Source organism: Propithecus coquereli, unplaced genomic scaffold, assembly GCF_000956105.1.
Source record: "Propithecus coquereli isolate 6110/MARCELLA unplaced genomic scaffold, Pcoq_1.0 Scaffold119, whole genome shotgun sequence".
Taxonomy (NCBI): Eukaryota; Metazoa; Chordata; class Mammalia; order Primates; family Indriidae; genus Propithecus; species Propithecus coquereli.
In genome coordinates this window covers 1,230,099-1,253,211 of record NW_012135969.1, presented here as the reverse complement: position 1 = coordinate 1,253,211, position 23,113 = coordinate 1,230,099, and the positions used below count along the sequence as shown (strand labels likewise).

The window sequence follows — 23,113 nt, the reverse complement described above, 5'->3', positions numbered from 1 at the left end:
AGGCACTGAGGCTACAGTGCAGCTGGTGGGAGAGTAGCCAAAAGAGGGGACCAGCTCTCTCCAGATTCAGAATCTGAGCCCAGACTCAGCAGTTCAGGTGACAGAGGTACCAGACTGAGATCTCCATGCACCCTACCTCTGCCCAGGTTTCTCATGGTCTTCCTGAGAACTTTCTGCTGCAGCCCCAGGCCCCTGCAGCACCCTCTTTTGATGTCTCTGTCATGCTTTTACTGCTGCAAGGTCCTTATTTGCCCCCATAAACTAGCTGTCAGCTCTATAAGAGCTAGACACACATCAGGAGTGTGCTCCTGCGTAACACCTGTAGTCAGCACGGGCCACAGCACACAATGGGGACTTGGAAAATGCTTGAATGAGTAAGTGAGTGGATGAATGTCTCGCTGCCCAAGTCCCTTCTCAGAGCTCAGCACCCAACGCACTGAGCCCCTGAGAAACGGCTCTGCCTTTCCTCCACAGCCAGCCTGCCTCCTCACATACAGGGGCAGCCAGGACACCTCTGCCCCCCAGGAGGCCACACTCGCAGCCCTCCCATTCCCCAGCCACAGTGGCTAACGAGGACCCCTCCAGCATTGTGGCTCTGTGTGGCAAAGGCACACCAAGCCCAGGACTCCAAGCCTCTCACCAGGACTCCAGCAAAAACCTCACTGAGCCTCCTCATCCATCCTCCCTCCCTCACCCACTATTGTAAAGTTTATTTCACCAGAATATTTCCTTCATGTCTAACTGCTTAAGAACTTGGTTGTTCATCAATTAAATCTAGATGTTCAAAATAACATCTGAGGGTCTTTATCAATTACCCCTTTTCTCCAAACTCAGCTCTCCCATCCCCCAGCTCAGTCCCTCTGCACTGACATCACCCTCAGCCTTTGCCTAAGTGCATGAATGCCCCATTTGAACGCTTGCCCTCCAAGGCCTGGTGCAAAATTGGTCACTGAGCAAAAACTCCAAGCCCACCGAGATGTTCAGCGAATGGTGGTCCCCTTCTCCTCCTCCTCTCCAAGAAGCCTCTTTCAATAAACCTCACCCCACCTCCATCTACTTCTTCTAGTGTGTTCATTTTCAATCAGTACTCAGACACTTTTATCAGTGGTCACTTGCTAATAGGTGGTTTTAAATCTGTTCTCCTTCCAAGCTGTGCCTGCATGCTAAGAGCTCTGAACAAGGCACCTTATTGCATATTTCTTGTGCTTCGTGTGTACTGCTACCCATCCTCCCAGGACCAGGCCCTGGCTGGGCTTGCCACCAGGAGCTCTGCATGGGCACTGGGTCTCAGCTGGAAGGCAATTGTTAAAGGCAGGCAAGAGGCCTAACGGTACCATTGCCAGGCGCAGCGGTCAGACCCAGGAGAGAGCCTTCAGCAAAAGACCACCTGAGACCCCTAACAACCCCTTCTGCCGCCCCCTCCCCAGCCTGGGAGACTTCCCTTCGGTACCGGGAGGGCGTCCGAGAAGTGCTGAGGCCACTGGTCACTGGGACATAAGCAAAAGCTCCTCAGAGAAGCCCTCCCCTATTCCAGGCCCGGTACCCCCGCCCCGCCCCCTGGGATTCAGGGCCCCGCCCTGGCCCTGCACGTCCCGGAGAAGTTGCCCCGCCCGGCGACCCCGCCCCGCCGCCGGCGCGCGGCTCCTTTCAGCACCACGGCGCGGACAGCTCCGGGCGGGCGGCGAGGGGCGGAGGCGCGGCGAGCTGCGGTCCGGGAGAGAAGACGCAGGCGGGCGGGCGGGGCGCGGAGCCCGGCGGCCCTCCCCGGGGGCGGTGCCCACCCGGAGCCCGACGCCGCTGAGCTCGAGGACAGGCGGAGACGCAGGGAGCCCGGGGCGCCTGTGGCTCCGGGCAGGGGCTACGGCGAAAGATGCCGGTTCGCAGGGGCCACGTCGCTCCCCAAAACACTTACCTGGACACCATCATTCGCAAATTCGAGGGCCAGAGTGAGTGTGTGTGTTGGGTGGGGGGACGATCTGTAGTCCTGCTTCGGTGAAAGGAGGGACCAGATCCCTTTACTAACTTCCAATGGGGCAAGGTGGTGGGTGCCCGATGCTGAATGCAAAATCCTTCCTCTGATGTCCCGAACACCTCTCCTCCAGCCGGACCCACTTACTTCAATACTGTCTTCTCTTCTGGAACAGGAGGGGCAGAGCTGTTTTCTTGCGCTCCAAGCCCTGACCTCCCCTTCCAGTCCCTGCCCCACTCCCCACCCCCGTCTGTTCCTACCCCCCTTCTTCCAGAGGTTTCCCTGAGTCCTTCCTTTTCGCCTCCTAACCCTGGTCTTCCCAGGAGCTGTCCCCAGGCCTGACCCCGATCTGGTCACATCCCTACTCCCCCGTCCTGGCTCCCTTCCCTATATCCAGGAGGCCTTGAGCCTTCTTCCCACCTCAGATCCTTCCTGCCCTGGCCTTTCCACCACCCCTAGGCCTATTCCCCCTTGCCCACTTCTCTGGCCACCATCCTGCACCCCGTCCTGGTCACCCTCCTCATTACTGCCAGGAGTGATGATGACTCTGGCCTCCTTGGTCTTCCCACCCTCCCTAGACCTGACCTCCTCCTCCCTCATTCTGGTTATTGTCCTGCTGCCATATCTAAATCCCCCTCCCTGCCACCAGGAGTCCTATCATTTTTCCCTCCCTGCTGCCCAGTCCCAGCTGTGCTGGTCTTTTCACCTCCCACTTCCCACCCCAGGTCGTAAGTTTCTGATTGCCAACGCTCAGATGGAGAACTGCGCCATCATTTACTGCAACGACGGCTTCTGTGAACTCTTTGGCTACTCCCGCGTGGAGGTGATGCAGCAACCGTGCACCTGCGACTTCCTCACAGGCCCCAACACCCCCAGCAGTGCCGTGTCCCGCCTGGCGCAGGCCCTCCTGGGAGCGGAGGAGTGCAAGGTGGACATCCTCTACTACCGCAAGGATGGTGAGGCACACTTGGGCCAGAGGTTCTTCAGGGCACTGACCCAGGGACCGGAAGGCCTGGACAAATCCTGTTTCCTCTAGGGGTCTCAGTTTGCTCATCTGTAGGGGAAAGCAATGGGCTTTGAATGTGATCTCTTCTGAGATCCTTTTCTGGGACTAGGCTCTAGGCTGAGCCACCGACTGCTCCTGGCCTGGGGCAGGGCCTCCTGCTCCATCATCCCTCCCCCATGTCCCTGGTCTCCTGGCCTTCCACTCTGTCACTGTCAGCCCCAGCTGTCAGGCAGCTGGGACGGAAATTAACCTTCCCTCATCTCCGTCTGCTTAGGGATTAGGGGAGGAGTCACCCCCTCAAGGCCTCTGTGCCCAGGCAAGGCACAGGGGCTGCTGGCTGGGAGAGAGGGGTGGGCCCGGCTCATCCAGCCCCAGTTCTTTGGGGAGATAAGGTCTGGAGTTTGCCCCAACCAGGAGGCTCACCCAGATGGAGTTCTGGTTATTACTGCCAGCCCGAGCTTAGTGCAGGCAGAACAGGGACTGAAGACAGAGTTCAGCAGCCCTTTGTGATCCTCCCTCCAGGATTGCAGGGTTCCCACTGGACTTGGGGGGATGAGTGAGGACTCGGATCAGAGGCTGAAAATCTCTTGGAAATCTCCTGGATCAATGGCCCCCCAACCCGGCTCTGCCTCAGAATTACCTGGGGCATGTTTTCCAAAACATGCTTTCCCTGGAGAGAGGCTGACTCCGAGGTGTGAGATGAGGCCAAGCAGGTGTATTTGGAAAAATCTCCCCGGTGGTTCTGATGTTCTGCCAAGTTTAGGAACCACTGGCTTAGATAAATCCCTTTGTATCATGGGTGTGGAAGGGCCTTGCCTGAGATCCCACTTCTAGAGTCCAACCTGGGGCTGGAACACAAATCTCTGGATTCGTCCCTCAGAGATGTCTGTTCTGAGAGATCCCAAGAGGGGAGAAAGGGCCCCAGTGGTCTCTGTGCTTGGAAGCAGGACTTTTGGGGAAGGAAGCCCCCAGACAAGGGAAGCGCCCAGGGAAGGCAGGCAGGAGGCCACCTGGGTACAGAAAAATGGCAGGTGCCTTTGGATTGAGACTGAGGGGTCCTGAAAGCCCGGGTTCCAGGGGCCTGGTGTGTGAGTGGAACATGAGTGTGAGTGTGAACATGGGCATGTGTGTGCTTGCATTTGTGTGTGTGTGTTTATGGCTTCTGGGGACCCCTGGGGCAAGTCCTGGCTGTCCCCTGGCTATACCTGCTGCTGCCACCCAAGTGAGTAGCAGGTGGGAAGTGCAGCAGGTGGGGGTGGCATTCGGGGCACTGGGAAGAATCTGGCTTAGTTTGGCAGCACTCACAGGGTTAATGAAGTCAGAATATTTTTAAAAGCTGCAACCTCACCTCCTTACATCATTGTAGGGAGGAGGTGACAGTCAGGGGAGTGAGAAGGGTCCTGGAGGAACAGGATGGGATGGCAAGAAATGAGAGGGGATAGCAGATCCTTTCTGTCCCTCTCCTTAACCCCAGAGCTCTACCTGGTCCCCAGAAGGTTGAGGGCTAATCCTAGATTCCTAGGGATGTCAGATCAGGGATCTTGGTGTCCCCTCAGCACCCTGCAGGTTCCTGGGCAGGGACAGAGGTCAAGGCCAGTCCTTGGCCCCCTGAGATCAAGACTCAGGTCTTCAGAACCCTGCTGGGGTCCTCCATCCACCAGAAGGGAACTAGGAACCTAGTCTTGGGGGCCCTGGTGAAAGTGGGAAATTGCCTACATACTTACATACTTATGGTGCACCCTGAGTCCCCACCTACCCCCACGCCACACTCAGCCCTTCCCTATCCTGTTGCCCAAGTCTTTGATCACCCAAACCTTCCTGAAATTGGACTCAAATCCAGAAAAAGGAGTTTCCTGGCCCACATTACCCTAAGGGAAAGATATAGTACTCAGATAAGTTCACCTTAAGGTCCACTCTGACCACATGCTACTTTTTTTTTTTTTTTTATCATATTCACATACATCTTACAGTCCTGTGGAGGGGCATCCTAATGGCTATGTCTTCCCTCCTCAGGTCAATACCTTCCCTTCCCCCCAACCCCAAATCCAGGAAGGTGGGAAGGGGTCCTGAATAGATCTCTAGCTGATTTATGTATAATCCTCTTTTACTCTAAAGGGGTAATCCACTGAAAATTCTCAAAGTCAGAGTGGAGAGTCTGTGTTTTATGCAGCTGCATAAAGTTGGGCTCAAAGAAGCCAGGACACTTGGCAAAAATACCCCATGGACAGAGCACAGAGACCCCAGGAAACTGGCTCTTCTCCTATCTGCCTTTACTAGGAAAAGTAAGAACCTAACTGATAAGGAGGTTGGGGATTGTGGGAGGACTAGAACTGTGACAGTCTGGAGGGAGAGATGGAGAGTGCTCGGATCTCCCCATCCTCATCCCCACTTGCTCCTGGTAGGCACCTGCCAAAGGGCCCAGTCGTCCCTGCCTTTGCTGTGTTGTCTTCTCTGATGATCCCAAACCGGAGAGTCCCCTAATCCCCAAGCCTGACTAGAGGAAGCCTAGGGCTTCTCCAGTCCTCAGCTCTGGGCGAAGAGGACAGGGCAATCTCTGCCCCCACCCTACCCTGCTACTTTCCACAAGCTCACCCATGAATGCCAGGAGGACCAAGCTGGAGGCAGCGTGGAGCAGCCACCCTCTTAGTGGCAGCCTGCTGTAGCAGCAGCCCCTCGCTGAGGGTTCCCACCGTGCTGGATGGGGTTTGTGTAAAGACAACAAGGAGACTGAGAGGAGAGAGCGAGGGCCGGGGCGGGGAGCGGGTGTGAGTGATGAGAGACAGAAAGAAGGAGCACATCTGACGGGAAGAGAAGAGCAGAGCAGAGTGGAGTGTCCCAGGGGGCAGACAAACCTGCCGCCCTTGGTCAGAGAGTCGGTGCTGGGAGGAGCCCCGGAAGAGAAAAGACTGTGGCTCTTCCTCCAGGGACTGGGCAAGGGCACAGGGACACTGCCACTCCTGGGTACAACCTAAGACAATACATTCACCTACTTCCAGTCACTCAGACACAGTTACTTGTGGGCTCTGAGCCATGAGGAAGCAAGGACAGCCTGGGGTGGAGGGAGAGCGAATGCTCTGGACTCTTCCAAATTTTCATAGCCTCCCGTCTGCCTACCCCAGAGGCAGCAAGCATAAGGGTGGGGCACGGGGTGCCAGGCACCATCCCCTGCCCCTCGCCAGCCCTCATTGCCGTGATGGGCTGGTGTTTGGTTCATTCCCAGCTGCAGTTTTCCAACTGCATCTCTTTCCTGATAGCATCAGTTGTTGGGTGCGGCCACTCTAACACTGCGCAGCCCCAGCAGCATAGACAGACTGGAGGCCCTGCCCCTCTGCCCAGCTCTGCCTTCCCTGCCCCTGCCAGGCCAGATCTCTGTAGTGCCAGAGAGATTGAGGATATAGTCTGGCCTTTGGGAGAAGTGTCCCAGGCCACTGGCCAAGGAGGTTCCTGGCTAGATCCCAATGTCCAAGCTTCGCCATGTCCCAGGCTGATGAGAGTGGCAGGCTCTGGCCTGGGACTCAGGGCCTGTAGCACTGTGAGCCCAGAAGTGCGTCAGGCCAGGCAGGCAGCCTCTCCCCGGTGTGAATGTCTCCCCTGGGCCCAGACAGCAGCTGGCAGATGGCTGCCTGGTGCCTGGGAGTCCAGGAATCTGATCTGGGAGATTCCTGCTCCATGGGAGGAAAGTGAGAAGGAGGCTGGGGGTGGCTCAGCTGCACCCCAGCTCTGATGCCTGGGAGGAGGGGCTGAGGGAAGTGACCACTAAATAGGGTGTCTAGTGAAGAGTGATTCTAAAGGTCCCCAAAATAGCAATACTCCTGCCAGCCAGCCTGGGTCTCGCACATTTACACACACATGCTTGCATTCATTCAGTCAACACATGCTACCTGGGACAGGTAAGGCAGACCCAAACCTGCCCCCAGTGAAGGCAGCTATGCCCTCTGATTTGCGTGGTCACCTGAGGCCCTGCCACCTGCCAGCAGTTTGAGTTGAGGGACGTAGTACCCCCATAGAGGGGGGCTCACAGGGTACCACCCACAGGCTAGGGCTCTGGGGCACGTGGCATTTTAGCTGGTGTTGTTCTACCCACCAATGGGAGCTGCGGTGAAACCCTGGAGCAGAAATAGAGGCAGAGACTGTGGCCTGAGAGGCACAGGGGGGCCAGCGGCTAGGTCTGGGGTGCCCAGGAGGGTGGAGAGGGTGGCTGGAGGGGCCTCCAGCCCCCACATGGCCATCTCCCTCCCTCTCTGGCCCTCAGGCCACTGCTCTGCCTGCTCCCTGGGCCCAGCCTCTGCCTTGGAACCACGCACTCCTCCCAGGCTGGGAGCAGCAGCCTGGCCCTAGCCTCAGCGCCCTCCTCCCAGACAAGCTCCTTCCCTTTTCCAAGGTGTTATGGCTGACAGCCCCAGCAAGTCAGTTTCTCAGAGCCCCAGGCTCTCATCTGTAGAACAGGGGTCTATGCCTGCCCCCAAGGAACACCTGAGTGTGATGTACCAGCTGGCCCAGTGCCTAGCACTTAGCGTGTTTCAACAAGTTCCTTCCGGCGTCGGGGGAGCAGGGCATCTTTGTGGATGGGGATGTGGGAGCTGAGCCCAGGGTCAGCCCGAGCTACATGGGGTAGAATGCCCAGCCTCACCTCCCCACTTAATCCACCCCCATCTGCTCAGCTTTAATTACAGCAGAAGCAAACCTCAAGGTTAAGCCCTGAGCTGAGGGAGCATGGACTTGGACCTGATGCCATCTCATCTCCTAATGAGCAGCTTAGCACTCTCCCACCTCCGCCCTGTGGGTGGGACACCGGCTGGGCAGCCTTATCCACCCTCTGCCCAATAGCTCTGGTCCCTGTCCAGTCCCCAGTAGCTGCCCTTAACTTGACCTTCACTCAGCCTCCTTCATAGTCAGGTCACTGCAGGAGGGGAGCCCATCAGGGACTACCCTCACCCCCACCCCCACACTGGTGTTTGCAGCCTCCAGCTTTCGCTGCCTGGTGGACGTGGTGCCCGTGAAGAACGAGGACGGGGCTGTGATCATGTTCATCCTCAACTTTGAGGACCTGGCCCAGGTCCTGGCCAAGAGCAGCAGCCGCAGCCTGTCCCAGCGCCTACTGTCCCAGAGCTTCCTGGGCTCCGGTGAGGCGGGTGTGGGTGGTGGTGGTGGTCGGAGGGGTGCGTGGGGTCACCTTGTCCCAAGCTCTGGCTGCTCTGACCCTGGCCCTGGTTCCAGAGGGCTCTCACGGCAGGCCGGGCGGGCTGGGGCCTGGCCCGGGCAGGGGCAAGTACAGGACCGTCAGCCAGATCCCGCAGTTCACGCTCAACTTTGTGGAGTTCAACCTGGAGAAGCACCGCTCAGGCTCCACCGCCGAGATCGAGATCATTGCGCCCCACAAGGTGGTGGAGAGGACACAGAATGTCACCGAGAAGGTCACCCAGGTGCGAGCCTGCAGGGCAGGGTGGGCAGGGCTGTGCCAGGCTTCCAGGGTCCCCTCCTGTGTCCTGGGCCCAGGCTCTTCTGGGGCCTTAGGCTTGGCCAGCCCTCTAGTGTCTGGTCTGAGCCCCTTGAGACTCCTGCTTGAGTCTGATTCTTTAAATCTACAGGCTGCCCTGAGGCCAGGGCCCTGATGCCCGGCTCCTGGAGCCAGGGGAGCTTGGGGTCAGTGTGGCTAGAGAGCAGTGCCACCTCCTCGGCTTGGAGGAACAGGGGCAGGGTGAGGCTGGACATGCAGGCCACCATGGGGGCCTTCCTGGGCTCTGCCAGTCACAGGGAAGGAGAGGCAGAGAGGGGACGTGTTAGGGCCAAACAGAGGCCCAGTGAGAGGAGGGGAGGGAGGAGGGCTGCTCCCCCAGCCCTGCTCCTGCTCCTTGCGTTTGACCATCACCCAACACGCACAGCAAACAGGGTCCTCTTATGTGCCAGGCAGAGATGGGGCAGGGCTGGCACCTCCAGCTCTCTCTGATCAGCTTCCTGAGGACCAGGCTCTGAATGCCCCCTACCCCTGAAGCCCCTCCTTGGCCAGCCCAAGCAAACTTCCCTGGGTTCTCTGTATCTGCTGACCCCCACCCCTCAATCCTGTCCCTTCTCCTGGGGCCGGATGGCCTGACCACTCCAGAGGGAGATGCAAAGAGCCCTGCTTGAGGCTCCAGTGACAGGGTCCTGGCACTGACTCACTTGTGACCTTGGGCAAGGAGCCCCACCCTTTCTGGGCCTTCAGGGCTCTTATCTGCAGGAGGGAGCTGGGCTAAGTGGGCTAAGAGGACCCATTTGACGTGGAGCAGCACTGGCCCCAGGAGGCAGACACAGCTCTGAGTCATAGAGGGGCCTAGGCCGGGGCAGAGCATGGGAAGGGCCTACTCCCAGCTTCCCCTGGGGCTGTCCCTTCACGGGGGCTCTTTCCCTCCCTGCTGCTTTTCATCTGAAGCACAGTTGGTGCTGGAACCAGGTGTGGGGGAGACCACTCAGCCCCTCACTGAGTGCACGGACCCTGGGGAAGGGGGGACACCAGGCTGCAGGGCTGGACCCTCTGAGGTCAGGCAGGGTGGCCCAACAGCCTGACCCTGGGAAGCCTACCCCTACTTCCCTAAGGCCCCTTAGGTTGGTGCTGCTGGTGGTGGCCGCCGTCATGGGGGCTCTTAGATTGGAGGGTAGTCCTTGCAGGCTGACAGGCCTGGCTGGGGCCTTTGGTCCCTGTTCCTGTCTTGCTCCCAGCCCCAGCCCCCTGGGCTTCACTGGCCCACCCCATGTGGGCTCTAAGATGGGGGAAGTGCCCGAGAGAGCCCAGGAGAGGGGCTGGGGTGGGCCTGGAACGGGAATGTCACATGGGCCTCCCCCAGAACGTAAAGGGCTGAGAGGGCTGTGATCTCACAGTGGTGCCCCTGTATCCCAGGGCCCTGCAGCTCCGGGGCACACTGGGCAGGGTGGGAAGGGAAGGGCCCTCACGCTGGCTTCAGAGGCAGTGGGAGACTCTGAGGGTCAATGTGGTGGGGAGATAGCTCCCCTGTCTGGGGGCCCCAGGAGCTGAGGAACTGGACACTCTCCTCTCAGCAGACCCGGAACCCCCATTCCTGCTGCCTCCCTCCCTTGCCCCACACAGGCAGGCTAGGCAAGGCCTGGCAGCAGCGCACGCTTTGCCGTTTCACCCTAGCATGGTCCAGAGAGGCCCTGGGAAGGAGTGGAGGGGCTGCTTCGGATCAGAGGACCTGTAGTTGAGAGTCCCCGGGACCAAGCGCTGGGCACACAGGGATGAGCAGCTTGGCGGGGACCGGGGGCGAGGCTCACAGAGCTTGTAGTCCCGGGGAGAATAACCATGTTGCTGGGGTGTGTACGGGGCAGTGAGAAAATCAAAAAAGAGGGGCCAAGTTTACGTGGAGTCAGAGGGAGCTTCCTGGGGAGGTAAAGTATGAGCTGAGGCCTGAAGGTCACTGCAGGGTGGGGACACCGTGGCCCTTCCCAGGGGGTTGGATGTCAGATAGGGGACCTTCTGGTGGAAACCAGCCCTTTGATGGACCTTTCTTATTGTGATCCTGTCTGCTAATTGACCTGGTTGCAAGGTCGAAACCTTACACTGCAGATTTTCTTAAGCCAGAATTATCCACCAGACCCACCTGGTGGGGAAGGGGGCCCATGCGACACCCCTCAGGCTCCATCCTTGTTGGAGTAGTGTCTGACACAGGCCGAACATCCACACAGTGGTGTCTGACACAGGCCGAACATCCACACAGTGGTGTCTGACACAGGATGAATATCCACCCAGTAGTGGCTGACGCAAGATGAACATCCACCCGGTGGTGGCTGACGCAGGACGAACATCCACCCGGTGGTGGCTGATGCAGGATGAAGGAGCCAGGGTGGAAGAATTACCATGTAGAGTGGCATGTGCCATCTATGTGCAAAGAGATGCCTCTCATTTAATCACAACATGTTGTCCTTTGCTGTTCCATTTTACAGATGAGGGAACTGAGGCTCACAGAGGTCATAAAACTTGCCCCAAGACAGACATATAGCAAGTGTCAGACCTGGGATTCAACCTGGGATATCTGGCTTTGAGACCCTGCCCTTCCTAATGCCCTGGCTGTTGCTCGGGTTGGGCAGCAGGGCAGGACCCGGGCATGCTGCACTGGGCCCTAGTGATGCAGTGTCGGCCATAGCCTGGGAGGCAGGAGTGGGAGGGGCAAAGCAGAAGAGGGTCTTCTGAACGTAATGATCCGAACGTCCCTTGGACATGTGGGAAGTGGTCAGGGCTCCTCGGTGCCCAGGACTTGTCGAGCATCCAGATTGGCTACCTCCCTCCAAATCTGACACTTCCCATGGAAGGTTCTGAGAGTTGGTCCCATGGAGGGCCCTCACTGGTCCAGGCTCCTCAGGGCCCCCAGAAATGAAGAGGCTATTCTAGGGGTGACCTGTTCTTAGCAGGAACCCCAACCACAGAAGGCCTCCCAAGCCCATCCAGCTACCCCCTCAATCTGGGCTCTTCTCTGGAAGATGCCCGCAGATGACCCTGGCCCTCCCCTGCCTGTCTCCACCCACTCTAGGATGTTTCTCAGGGAGCATATAAGCTTCAAACCTGGGGCCACTGCGGGACAGAGCTGCACCCCTCCTCCCACCTCCTGCCTCCTCCCTCTGCACTTCCTCCAAGCACGTCTGCCCCCTGGTCTGTCCCCTCCCCATGCTCCCCATGCTCTCCCACCCGGCTTTCCCCCATCCCCCACCCCAGCGCTTGTCTCCCACCCTCTCCCACCGCTCCCCGCCTGGGCCTAACCCTCCAGACCTGCCTTACCAGCAGTGGCCACCCCACCTGCAGGTCCTGTCCCTGGGTGCAGACGTGCTGCCCGAGTACAAGCTGCAGGCGCCGCGCATCCACCGCTGGACCATCCTGCACTACAGCCCCTTCAAGGCCGTGTGGGACTGGCTCATCCTGCTGCTCGTCATCTACACGGCCGTCTTCACGCCCTACTCGGCCGCCTTCCTGCTCAGCGACCAGGACGAGTCACAGCGCGGGGCCTGCGGCTACACCTGCAGTCCTCTCACCATGGTGGACCTCATCGTGGACATCATGTTTGTCGTGGACATCGTCATCAACTTCCGCACCACCTACGTCAACAGCAATGACGAGGTGGTCAGCCACCCGCGCCGAATTGCCATCCACTACTTCAAGGGCTGGTTCCTCATCGACATGGTGGCCGCTATCCCCTTCGACCTGCTCATCTTCCGAACTGGCTCTGATGAGGTGAGCAGACCCCACCCAGGCCAGCGGCCATGGCTGTCCCCTGTGCCCTAGCCCCAAGGCCTCCCTGCCTCACAGTGCTGGGTGCAGAGTCCCTGGCATCCACATTTGCTAAAGCAAGTGGAGGTGGAAAGGGGGACATTTGTCACCAGTGGAGCCTGTGCCCCCAGAGCTGGATGCCAGCCCTCTGCCCCCTCCCTCTGAGCAGACCCTTCTGTGCCCCAGGATTCTGCCCCCTCGGTCCCAGCTGACTTCCAAACCGAACCTCCCTTGGACATGTGCGCTCACCCTGGAGTGATAAAGAGAATCAACAGGCTACTCCCCCAAGGCAGCCCGATCCCGTCGTGCCCCAGCCCTTCCGCTATGCCCACTCTGCTCCTGCATGTGACGTGAGAGCGCCATCATGCCCTTCTCATAGCGTCTAGTCACACTTTCTCCCCCTGCCCCATCTCCTCAGGATCGGTTTCCCCTCAGATCAACTCTGCCTTCTGTGTTCCAGTCACCCAGCATCTTCTCTGCTCCAGAGCCCCCCTTCCAGCACCCCCAGCAAATCCAATCCCAAGGTCTCTCCCGCATAACCCCTACCGCCCCCGCCTGGATGCTGAGTGGCCTTCTTACTCACGCCTGCCCCAGACCCACACCCCAGCCTCCTGCCGCTCCACACTGCAGCCAGAGGGAGTTTCAGATCACTTACCTGACCCCGTCACTCCTCCTCAGAACCTTGGACAGCTCCCCAAGGCCAAGCTCGTGATGGTGCTGAGGCCCACAGGAGCAGCCCCTGCCTACTATCCCCTTACGCAGGCACGTTTCTTGCTGCTCTGACATCTCCCACTCTACACCCCAGGCTGTGGTGACACACTTGGTTTCCCAGGAGGGCTACACCACTTTGCACCTCCACCTCCATGCCTCCGCTCCTGCTGCTCCCTGTGCCGGGAGAGCCCTTTCCCTCTCCCTCCTGTCTGCCTGGAGACCTGCCTCCTCTCTCAAGACTCAGCTCGTGTGTCATCTCCTCTTTGAAGCCTCCCCTGACCTGCTCCTGCATTCTTGCCCTTCCTTTCCTGTGTGCTCACACTGGACTTCTTTCCTAGCAGCCAGAACACTGTTTTGAGCTTTAGGCTGAGATCCTTAAGGTCCCACACTATGTCCCCCTGCCTAGCGCCTGGCCCAGAGCAGGTTCTCCATAAGTGTGTGTTGAATGACTATGTGATTGTATGCATGAGCTAACAAATGAGGGCTTGAACACACTCTTTCAAGGGCTGACCCCCAGTCCTGTGGCCCTCTCCCTGCCCCTGCAGACCACGACCCTGATTGGGCTGCTGAAGACAGCACGGCTGCTGAGGCTGGTGCGCGTGGCACGGAAACTGGACCGCTACTCTGAGTACGGGGCAGCTGTGCTCTTCCTGCTCATGTGTACCTTTGCACTCATTGCGCACTGGCTGGCCTGCATCTGGTATGCCATTGGCAACGTGGAACGGCCCTACTTGGAACCCAAGATTGGCTGGCTGGACAGCCTGGGTGTGCAGCTTGGCAAGCGCTACAATGGCAGCGACCCGGCCTCGGGCCCCTCGGTGCAGGACAAGTACGTCACGGCGCTCTACTTCACCTTCAGCAGCCTCACGAGTGTGGGCTTCGGCAATGTCTCACCCAACACCAACTCCGAGAAGGTCTTCTCCATCTGCGTCATGCTCATCGGCTGTGAGTGGGATCTCATGCCGTGGTCTTACCTCTGGAATTCTGTTTTTGGTTTCGTAATGAGGTGTAACATAAGACGCAGAAACAATTCATGCAGTACACTGATCCTAAGGGTGTAGCACAATGAATTTTTGCATTTGTGAACACCAATTAGTCACAGAATTTAACACCCACACAGCCCTCAACATAGGCCAGGCACCATGACCAGCTACGTCACATGCAGGGCCTGGTGCAAAATGAAAACGTAGGGCCCCTTGTTAAACAATTATTAAGAATTTCGAGATGGTGACAGCAAGGCATTTAATCAAACGCAGGGCTCTTTGCCCAGGGCCCCCTGTGACTGCATAGGTTGCAAGTCCATGAAGCCAGCTCTGCCAGGCACTCCTGTAAGCGCATTACAAAAGGCTACATTTCATTCCCCTCCAAGCCCAGTTTGCAGAGTGAGAACTGAAGGTCCTAACTTGCCAGAGGGCACCAGCTAGCTAGGGAGTCTCTGCGACCCAGTTCGTCCAGCCCAGGTGGTGGGCTGGAGTCCTTGCACTGAGCTGCCTGCCTCCCAAGACACCTGCTTTAGGAACACAAGAGGCAGTGTGGAATTTTACACATCGAGTAAGTTGTCATGTTCCAAGTATTTAGAGATGTGAAAGCCCGGAAAAACAAAAACAGGAAAAAAAAATGGTTGAAAATAAGAGATCAAGAGTTTTCTCTTTATTACATTTTTACAACTTGAAGGATAAAACAAAATCTGAACTTTAAAAAATCCATTGCCCTAGTTCTTTTTCTTCGCAGGAGTTTGGCCTCTGGGCTCGGGAAGATGCCAAGAGGCACAGGGCAGAGAGAAGAGGGCAGGAAGTCCAGGGGCCTTTGTCCCCTGTGTGCCCTGGGGCTGTCCTGGGCACTTCTGACTTGTCCCTGGACAGAGGGGTCCGTCACCAGGGGGCTCCCGGGGAGAGGGAGGAGGCCCTGGTGGTGCGGCCTGGCAGGGATGCCAGGAGCTCACTCCCGCCCCCGCCCCCAGCGCTCATGTACGCCAGCATCTTCGGGAACGTGTCTGCCATCATCCAGCGCCTGTACTCGGGCACCGCGCGCTACCACACGCAGATGCTGCGCGTCAAGGAGTTCATCCGCTTCCACCAGATCCCCAACCCGCTGCGCCAGCGGCTCGAGGAGTACTTCCAGCACGCCTGGTCCTACACCAACGGCATCGACATGAACGCGGTGAGCCCCCGCCGCTCCGGCCGGCCGATGCCCCAGGGGAGGCCAAGGTCCCGCGGAGAGCCCTCCCCACCCGCGCCCCCAGCCCCAGCCCCAGCCCCAGCTGCACCCGCTGGACTCGGCCGCCTGCCTCGCAGGTGCTGAAGGGCTTCCCCGAGTGCCTGCAGGCAGACATCTGCCTGCACCTGCACCGCGCGCTGCTGCAGCACTGCCCGGCCTTCAGCGGCGCCAGCAAGGGCTGCCTGCGCGCGCTCGCCGTCAAGTTCAAGACCACGCACGCGCCGCCCGGGGACACGCTGGTGCACCTCGGCGACGTGCTCTCCACGCTCTACTTCATCTCCCGCGGCTCCATCGAGATCCTGCGCGACGACATGGTCGTGGCCATCCTAGGTGGGTCAGGCGGGGTGGACCAGGCCCGTGTTGGGGGGCGTTGGCGGGGGTGGGGAGGCTGGAGAAGCCGTGCCTGGGCCACGGCCTTTCTAATGGGGGTCGTGGCACCTTTTACTGACCAGCCACGTGCCGAGAGCTTGCGGGCGGACAGCTTTATATCCAGCTCACTGAGTCCCCCAGAAACAACTCAGTGTTCTGCCACGGGGCCCATTTTCCTGAGAGGGAAGTTGAGGCTCACAGAGATCATGCAAGTCAGTGGCCAAGTAGGGATTCCAGGGCTGCGAGTGTGGCACACAGGCCCTGGCAGGCTCCTTCCAACCTCTTCCACTCTCACTGAGGTCAGGGGGACAGGCCAGGGGTCTGTCTCGGGTGGAGCGGGCGCCCTGGCTGGGTATCCCAGTCTCATTCAGTGCAGGTGCAGGGATAGCTGGACACTTTGAGGGAAGGATACGAGCACTGGGCAGGGGACAGACTTGGGTCACAAGTGGCCTCTGCCCTTACCTGCTGTGTGACCTTGGGCAACTCAGTTTACCTCTCTGAGCAACACAGCGCCCTCTCCTGGATTCTCATCTTCCTTGCCTGTTCCACGATGTCATCTCCACATGGGTCTCTGACTCCAACTTCAGCCTTGCCTTCCTTTGGTGACCTGGCTCTCCTCCAACCCCTCGGGACAGGTCCCCCTTGGCTCCTCTGCCCACTCCTCTCCCTCTGGCCTGCTGGTGCTCTGCCCTCTTCTCTTCACCCCACAGCCTCCCCGGGCCTGCTTCTGGCTTCCACTGCCTCAGCCTCCACCTGTGCCACAGGACCCCCAGAGCTCTGTCCTGCCCCACTCTCTCCTTAGACTGGAATATTCCATTCCTTCCTGGCAATGGCCACCCTGATACTCCATAGGCAGACCCAACCTGAGGATTTCCCAACCTGAAATCCTCGCCTGTCCTCAAAAGCAGCTCCTTCGGCATCCCCATCACTGTGAACCATCCAGCCGCTGCCCAGGCCAGAGTCAACCAAGGGAGCATCCTTCTCCCTCCCTGCCCCCCTGCCCACGAGCCAGTCAGCCACAGAGCCCTCTCTGTGACCCTCATCAATACGTCTCCATCCCACACCTGACTCCTTGTCCTCGCCTGGGTCCAGCCCTCCTTGTGTCCTTCCTGGGCAGGTATCGGGAGCTCCTTTCCTGTGGCCCTGTGTCTGATCTACCCCCATGTTCGTCTTCCACCTTTTGCCAGTGACCTGAAATACACATCCTCAAGCCTCTTCTGCTCGAGATCTTTCTATGGTTCCCCGTGGCCCGTTCATGGTATGCACGGTTCTCCCAATCTGACCACTCTAAATCCTGCCACTTTCCCCTTGGTACTTCATGCTCCAGCCAAACAAACTATTTATGGTTCTCTAAATCTGCCCGTCTCCATCACACCTCGGTGCCTTTGCACGTGCTGCCACTCTGCTTGGAGTCGACTCTGCACCTCTGTCTGGCAGACGCCAGTCATCCTCCAAGGCTGGGCTCAAACACAGGCTCCTCTATGAGACCTTCCCTCACTCCCAGCCTTCCTTAGAAGTGCCATCCACATGGGAGGAATAATGGGATAATAATTATTATTAATAATTAAGAATCTAGTCCAATTTAAGTTTCAGCTAGAGACATGAAATCCTCTCGTTTTGTCCTGAGTAGAAATAGACATTAGACCACATAATCTTTCATCTACTGGAAAACCATCCTATTAAAATGTTGCCCAGATTTCAAGCTTCAGAGTTGCATGTGTGACCCTGGTTAGTCCCTTCCTCTGTGAATGACGTTTGATCCTGTTCTCTTGGGGAGGGGGGGCATGTCCTGGCTTCCACCCCTCTCTTCTGTCTGTGCTAAACCATTAGCACCCCTTGTACAGTATCACCAGGCTGTGAGGGCTGGACTTTCCTGTGGGGGTGAGAGTCAAAGCGGTCATTGTCCATGGCATCCCTGGCCATGCTGTCTGACCATACGCTGTTTCTTCTGCCCAGCTCGCCTTTCTCCTGGGGCCGGGCCCTTGATTCGCTGGCACAGCGGCCATTTCACTTCCTCTGTAAGCCCCGCCTCCCTGTCCCAGCCACCCCTGACAGGAGGAGCCCCTCCTTCCTCCATGGCCCTGGGCTCTTGGCTCTACCCTGTTCTAGGGCTCTGTAGATCATTCTGCAAATTTGTTGGCTGCTTCCGGGCCTGTCTTGCAGGGATTTGGGAGGCTGCTTGTGAGTGGGACAGCAGCTTATTCATGTTTATATCCTGTGGCCAGCATAGCAGCTGGCACCAGGAGGGCTTAGTACCCTTGCCACATAGCCTGAGCATCACCCCATGTCCACCCTGTGACATCTTTCCCTCCCAGTGCCTTGCATTGACCTTGTCTGGTGCCACTTGCTTTTCAAGGCACTTTCTCGAGCATCACCTCACGTGCTTCTCTGACCAGCCCCTTGGGGTAGGCAAGGCAGAGATAGTCAGACCCATTTTAGAGATGAAGACTCTGGGGTCCAGAGATGGGGAGTGACTTCTCCAGGTTCCCCTGCCAGGACCACAGTGGGGAGTGAGAGGACAAACAGAAGCCTCTGGCCCTGCGCTAGGGGAGCTGGGTGCTGCTGGCCCTGGGTCCCCCACACCCTGCTCCACAGCACTGGCAGGTTGAGGAGAGAGGGGAGGCTGGGCAGGGAGACTTTAGTGCCCCTTACTGCTCACCGTCCCCTGGGTGGGAGTGGGGACAAGGCCAAAGAGTGTGGACATGAGGAGGGGACGCTGATGGCGGCTGGCTCTGGGGGGCCTGGAGATAGCGAGAGGACCGCGTGCCAGGTCGGGAGCGGCTCTGAATGGATCTCTGTGGTGCTCAGAGGACAGGGACCCCTTCCCCCTCCTCCCCAGCCAGCACATCCAGCCCTGTCCCCACAGCTTGATCCTGAGCACCAGCCCCAGCCTGGCAGGAGTCCTGAGGTGGGAAGAGGCCACAGTCAAGGGACCCTCAGGGAGGCTGCTCATGAGGGAGCATGGAGCCAGACCTGAAGGGCCCACCACCCCTCTGGCTGGCAGGGAAGAACGACATCTTTGGGGAGCCCGTCAGCCTCCATGCCCGGCCCGGCAAGTCCAGTGCAGACGTGCGGGCCCTGACCTACTGTGACCTGCACAAGATCCAGCGGGCAGACCTGCTGGAGGTGCTGGACATGTACCCTGCCTTTGCGGACAGCTTCTGGAGTAAGCTGGAGGTCACTTTCAACCTGCGGGATGTGAGTCTGGGCCGAGTGGGCCAGGGTGGGTGGCAGCTCTCAGCCAGCTGGTGACAGGTAACACCCGGGCAGCCTGCTGAGGGCCTGGCCTGCCTGGCCCAAGGGGACCCATCTGACCACCGCCTGCCTTTCAACCCATCTTCCACCTTTGGCTATAATTTCTTCTGTGCCCACCATGGCCAACATCATGCCAAATACAATGACAGCTACCACTGATTGAGCACCAGCTATGTGCTAAAGGTGGGGCTTCTTTTACAGGCTCTTATTGAGCCCTCTCCTTGCAACTGGTGTTATCTCCTTTTCCAGATGAGGAAACTGAGGGTCAGAGAGGATAAATAAATTGGCCAAAGCCATACAGCTAGTAAATGGCAGAGCCAAAATATGCATTCGAGTTTGTCTGACTCCAAAGCCCAGGTTTCTCCCACACACTGTATGTACCAAGCTGAAAAGCAGGGTGTCTGCCACCCAGAGGGCTCACAGTGGGAGAGGTGATAAAGCTGTCTCTCCTCTCAAGCTTGTCACTCAGTGGGGGAGATTATAACTCCGCAAAAATACAGAGCTACACAGTAAAATAACCAAATTCACAGGGTGTGCACGAGAGACCACATTTCTGTGGAGCTCAAGCTTGCCAAGGAGCAGGACAGTCAGGACAGCCTCTGGGAGTGCCCAGAAGGGGCTTCATGGAGGAGGGCCTGGGAAGGAGGGGACAGGTGTGCCTGGCAGGCGGCTCCTCCCTCTCCTGTCGCCCCCTCCCCTCGGCCTCAGGAGGAGCCTCTGCTGGCCCAGGCTGTGCCCAGCTCTGGAGGGTGGTACTGGGTGGGTTTTCTTGCTGGGGACAGCCCTCCCTCCACTGTCCTCTCTGCTGCTCACGCCCTCCCCTGTCTCTCCCCTTCCCATCTGACCTGCACAGGAGATATCTGGTAAGAACCCTGCCTGGGGGATCCCAGCCTCTGGGAGCCATCAGGTAGCCCTCGTGCCCAGTGGCTGGACACCAGGGTCGGAAGGATGTAGTCTCTGTGGCCTAGGTCATCTGCAACCCCCAGGTGACCCCAAGTCTCACCGTTCCAGGAGGGTGGGCTGCCGAGGACACCACTGAGGGCACCTCCCGAGTGGATTGGGGGTTTCAGACCAGTCTCCCCCAAGGAAACTCCGCATTGAGCCACGCTGGGGAGGGAGCACCAGGGCACTCAGGAAGGTGGCACTGCAGAGCAGCTCTTCGGCCTCCCCCCGAATCTTGCTGCTCAAGGCAGCCTCTCCCAGGACCTCTATGAGGTCACCACGTGGCCACCCAGGCAATGCTTTCTGCCTGCCTGCCCACCTTCCCAGGGGACAACCTGCAGGACTCTGCCCCGAGCATCACTGATGTGCCCAGCAGCCTGTCATTACTTTCTCACCTAGTTGTGCACAGGGCCATGGTGGGGGCAGGGCAGGGAAGAACCAAGAGGCCCCATCCCAGCTTTGGTCCCTGTTACTTGATGCTCTTCTTCCCCACAAGGCAGACGGGGGTCTCCAGTCATCACCCCAACAGGCTCCGGGCAGCCAAGACCAGCAAGGCTTTTTCCTTGGCAATGACCAGTCAGGTGAGCACAGCCAGCCCGTGCCCCCACCAGTGTCTGCCCAGCCTCCTGCCCTTCTCACATCCTTCCCATCCTGCCTCCCTAGCCCCTTGATGTGTGGAGGGGGCTCCCTCCCGGGGCCAGGGCTGGAGCCTTTACCCCCCTCCCCCCCACTCTCCCAGCCCTGATGACCTGTGTCCCCAGACCCAGAGTGAGGGCCCACTGGTTCATGTGCTGCTCCCTGGGGTCTCACACCAAGGCATCAGAGGACCCACTGGGCTGTAGCTCCCTGGGCAGTGAGACCAGATAGAAGTCCCCATCCTGCCAGCGTCTCCCCTAAAGCTGGGGCCCCAGCTCCCTTCCCATGGCTATAGCCTCCTGGGTCCTAGAAGCCAGACCTCCATGGTGGAGGCCCTCATGCTCCGGGGCACCCAGGTAAGGAGAGCCACTGCTCACGCCCTGTGTTCCCGGGGCAGGTAGGGGTCGGGGCATGGGCTCTGCTTAGGAGGGACAGCCTGTGGAACCAGCTAGATGGAGCTGAGGCTTCCTTTTCCCTCCTGCAGATGCAGCGTCTTCTCTGAGTGTCTCAAATGCATCTGGCCTCTGGCCTGAGTTGCTGCAGCAAATGCCCTCAAGGCACAACCCCCCAAACCCTCAGGGAGACCTAGACTGCTGGCCTCGGGAGCTAGGCTCCCGGCTAGAGCAGCTCCAGGCCCAGATGAACAGGTGGGTGCCCAGCGGGCCTGTGCTGGGGTGGCTGCAAAGGACAGACCCAGCGGCGAGCTGGGCATGGGTGCCCCCTCCTGGTGGCTCAGGGGCATCACGCAGTGCCAGGTGGGTTTTAGAATGGAGGACCCATTTAGCTACAGGTCTCCCGTCCCTGTCACTAAGCACTATTTCTTGGATGGCTTCCCCTAGCAAACCCTAGAAGGTGTCGAGGAAGCCTTCTGGGGGAGGGGCACAACTATGAGCAGAAGCAAATTCCGTGGGCCCTGAGAAAGGGGACGTGGCCTGTGGGTGGCAGGGCTGTGGTGGTGGAGCGGAGGCTTTGGGGCAGAACAGTCCTGGCTTCAAATTCTGGCTCTGTAACTTACCAGCAAGAGTACGAGCTGGTTACTTAACCACTCTGGGCCTCAGTTTGCCCCTTTACGAATTGGAGATGATTAGAATACCCATGTCAAAGCATCTTGGGGACTGAATGTTGTGTGCTTGGTGCCCGGTCAGTGGTGTTAGCAGAGTCAGGGATGTAGTAGGGGGAATTGGGACAGGGGCTGTGGATCCTAGTGGGGCAAAAGCTTCAGGTAGGCCCCAGGCTGCCATTCCATTTGGCAGGAACAGCGTGCAGGCTCCAAAATTGAGAACTGCCCTCAGGACCTGAACTGCTCTCACCAGCCCTCAACCTGACCACAGGGTTTCTGTCTGGCAGGCTGGAGTCCCGCGTGTCCTCAGACCTCAGCCGCATCCTGAAGCTCCTTCAGCAGCCCATGCCCCAGGGCCACAACAGCTACATTATGGAAGCCCCTGCTGCCAATGACCTGGCCTTGTTTCCTATGGCCTCAGTGACTCAGAGTCCAGGGCCCAGGCTGCCCCAGGGCCATCTGCCCCCTGCACAGGTGAGAGGTGAGGGGATCCCCAGGGGCTTGCCTGGAGGCAGCTCCATGCCTTCTCCAACCCCCAACTTGGTCTCAGTGTGGCATCAGGCCCAAACCCTCTGTGGCCCCCCGAGGAGCTGTGGCTTCTGCTGTCTTCTTTTACAATTTGAATCATGACAGGGCAGCCTAGATGGGGTGGTGGCAGAGCCCAGATTGTGACCACAGACTCCACAGTTGGGGCAAGAGCAACAGGCCCCCAAGGTGCGGGAGGAGCAGGTACAGCTCTTGCCCATTCCCATCCCTGAAGTCAGGGTAGGTTAACCCACAGCCTGGCCTGAGGGTTTCCACACTCTGGCGCATCCCTCCTTCTTGTCCCTCCCAGAACCCAGGCTTGGGTTTGGACAAATATAGGCCGAAGCAGAAGAACTCCACCAAGATGCCTAACCTGGTCGTGGCAATGGACAAAACTCTGACACCATCCTTGGAACAGGAGCACCCTGAGGGGCTACTGTCATCCCTGGCCTCACCTCTGCATCCCCTGGAGGTACAGGCACCCATCTGTGGTCCCCGCTTCCCCTCCCTCCCTGAACACCTTGGCTGTGTTCCCAAGCAGCTGGAGTTCCAGAGACATAGCTCAGATCCAGGATTTGCAAGGAGTTAAGGCCACTGAACCTCAAGATAAAAGACATCATGAGGGGATTGAAGGTGGGTGAGGTGACAGTTAAGGGTCACAGGGGAGGCAGATAGCTCCCAAGATGGGCCTCTGAAAACCATTCTCCTAGAGTAGCTACAAACTGCTGACCCAGGTGACCCAGGCTGGCATGGGTGAAGAGGCTCAAGACTTTTCCCAGCCTCCTGGGGCTCTGTTTGGACAGCAAGCCTGGCGGAGGGTGACAGAGCCTCGGGTTGGAGGCAGCTTACAGGATGGAGGGGTCAATGAAGAAAGGAGAAGTCTCTGATCTACGTGAGAGCCTTGCTCTGGGCTGCGTGTGATCACCAAGCTCAGAACATCCACCTCCTCATGTCCCAGCACCAAGGCCCGGGGTTGGTCAGACCTCCTGCCAAGAGCCTCCGACCCAGCTGGAGATGGAGGTGTCCTCTGTGGTGGACATGTCGGATGTCAGGGCTGAGCTCCAGCCCTCAGCCCCTCCACCCCTGATGGTTCTGTGATGACATTTGGGTCCCTTGAGGGCAATGGAGTGTCATGCAACTAATAAAGTCTGCACATTTCATGTTGGGCCAGGT

At 58.6% G+C, this 23,113-nt stretch overlaps 1 protein-coding gene across 2 annotated transcripts; it reads left to right on the top strand.

Moving 5' to 3' along the window:
- The first annotated feature begins 1,713 nt into the window (after positions 1 to 1,713).
- On the top strand, positions 1,714 to 22,529 carry KCNH6 (potassium channel, voltage gated eag related subfamily H, member 6). Of its 2 annotated transcripts, XM_012660210.1 has the most exons (14): positions 1,714 to 1,946; positions 2,695 to 2,925; positions 7,937 to 8,098; positions 8,193 to 8,398; positions 11,764 to 12,189; positions 13,482 to 13,636; positions 13,796 to 13,881; positions 14,897 to 15,096; positions 15,231 to 15,483; positions 18,527 to 18,720; positions 20,216 to 20,300; positions 20,840 to 21,002; positions 21,703 to 21,889; positions 22,251 to 22,529. In XM_012660210.1, exons 1-14 carry the CDS (start codon positions 1,871 to 1,873, stop codon positions 22,527 to 22,529), a joined length of 2,703 nt encoding a protein of 900 aa, XP_012515664.1. In that variant the 5' UTR covers positions 1,714 to 1,870. The 2 variants fall into 2 exon arrangements, with proteins under 2 accessions (XP_012515664.1, XP_012515656.1); XM_012660202.1 differs by having other exon boundaries at positions 13,482 to 13,881.
- The last annotated feature ends 584 nt before the right edge of the window (positions 22,530 to 23,113 follow it).

Bases quoted from the DNA above. Each gene is read 5' to 3' on its own strand.
- KCNH6 (XM_012660202.1), top strand. From the start codon at position 1,871: ATGCCGGTTCGCAGGGGCCACGTCGCTCCCCAAAACACTTACCTGGAC. The intron at 2,926-7,936 runs GTGAGGCACACT...TGGTGTTTGCAG, and splicing joins CCTCTACTACCGCAAGGATG to CCTCCAGCTTTCGCTGCCTG. The intron at 21,003-21,702 runs GTGGGTGCCCAG...TCTGTCTGGCAG, and splicing joins CTCCAGGCCCAGATGAACAG to GCTGGAGTCCCGCGTGTCCT.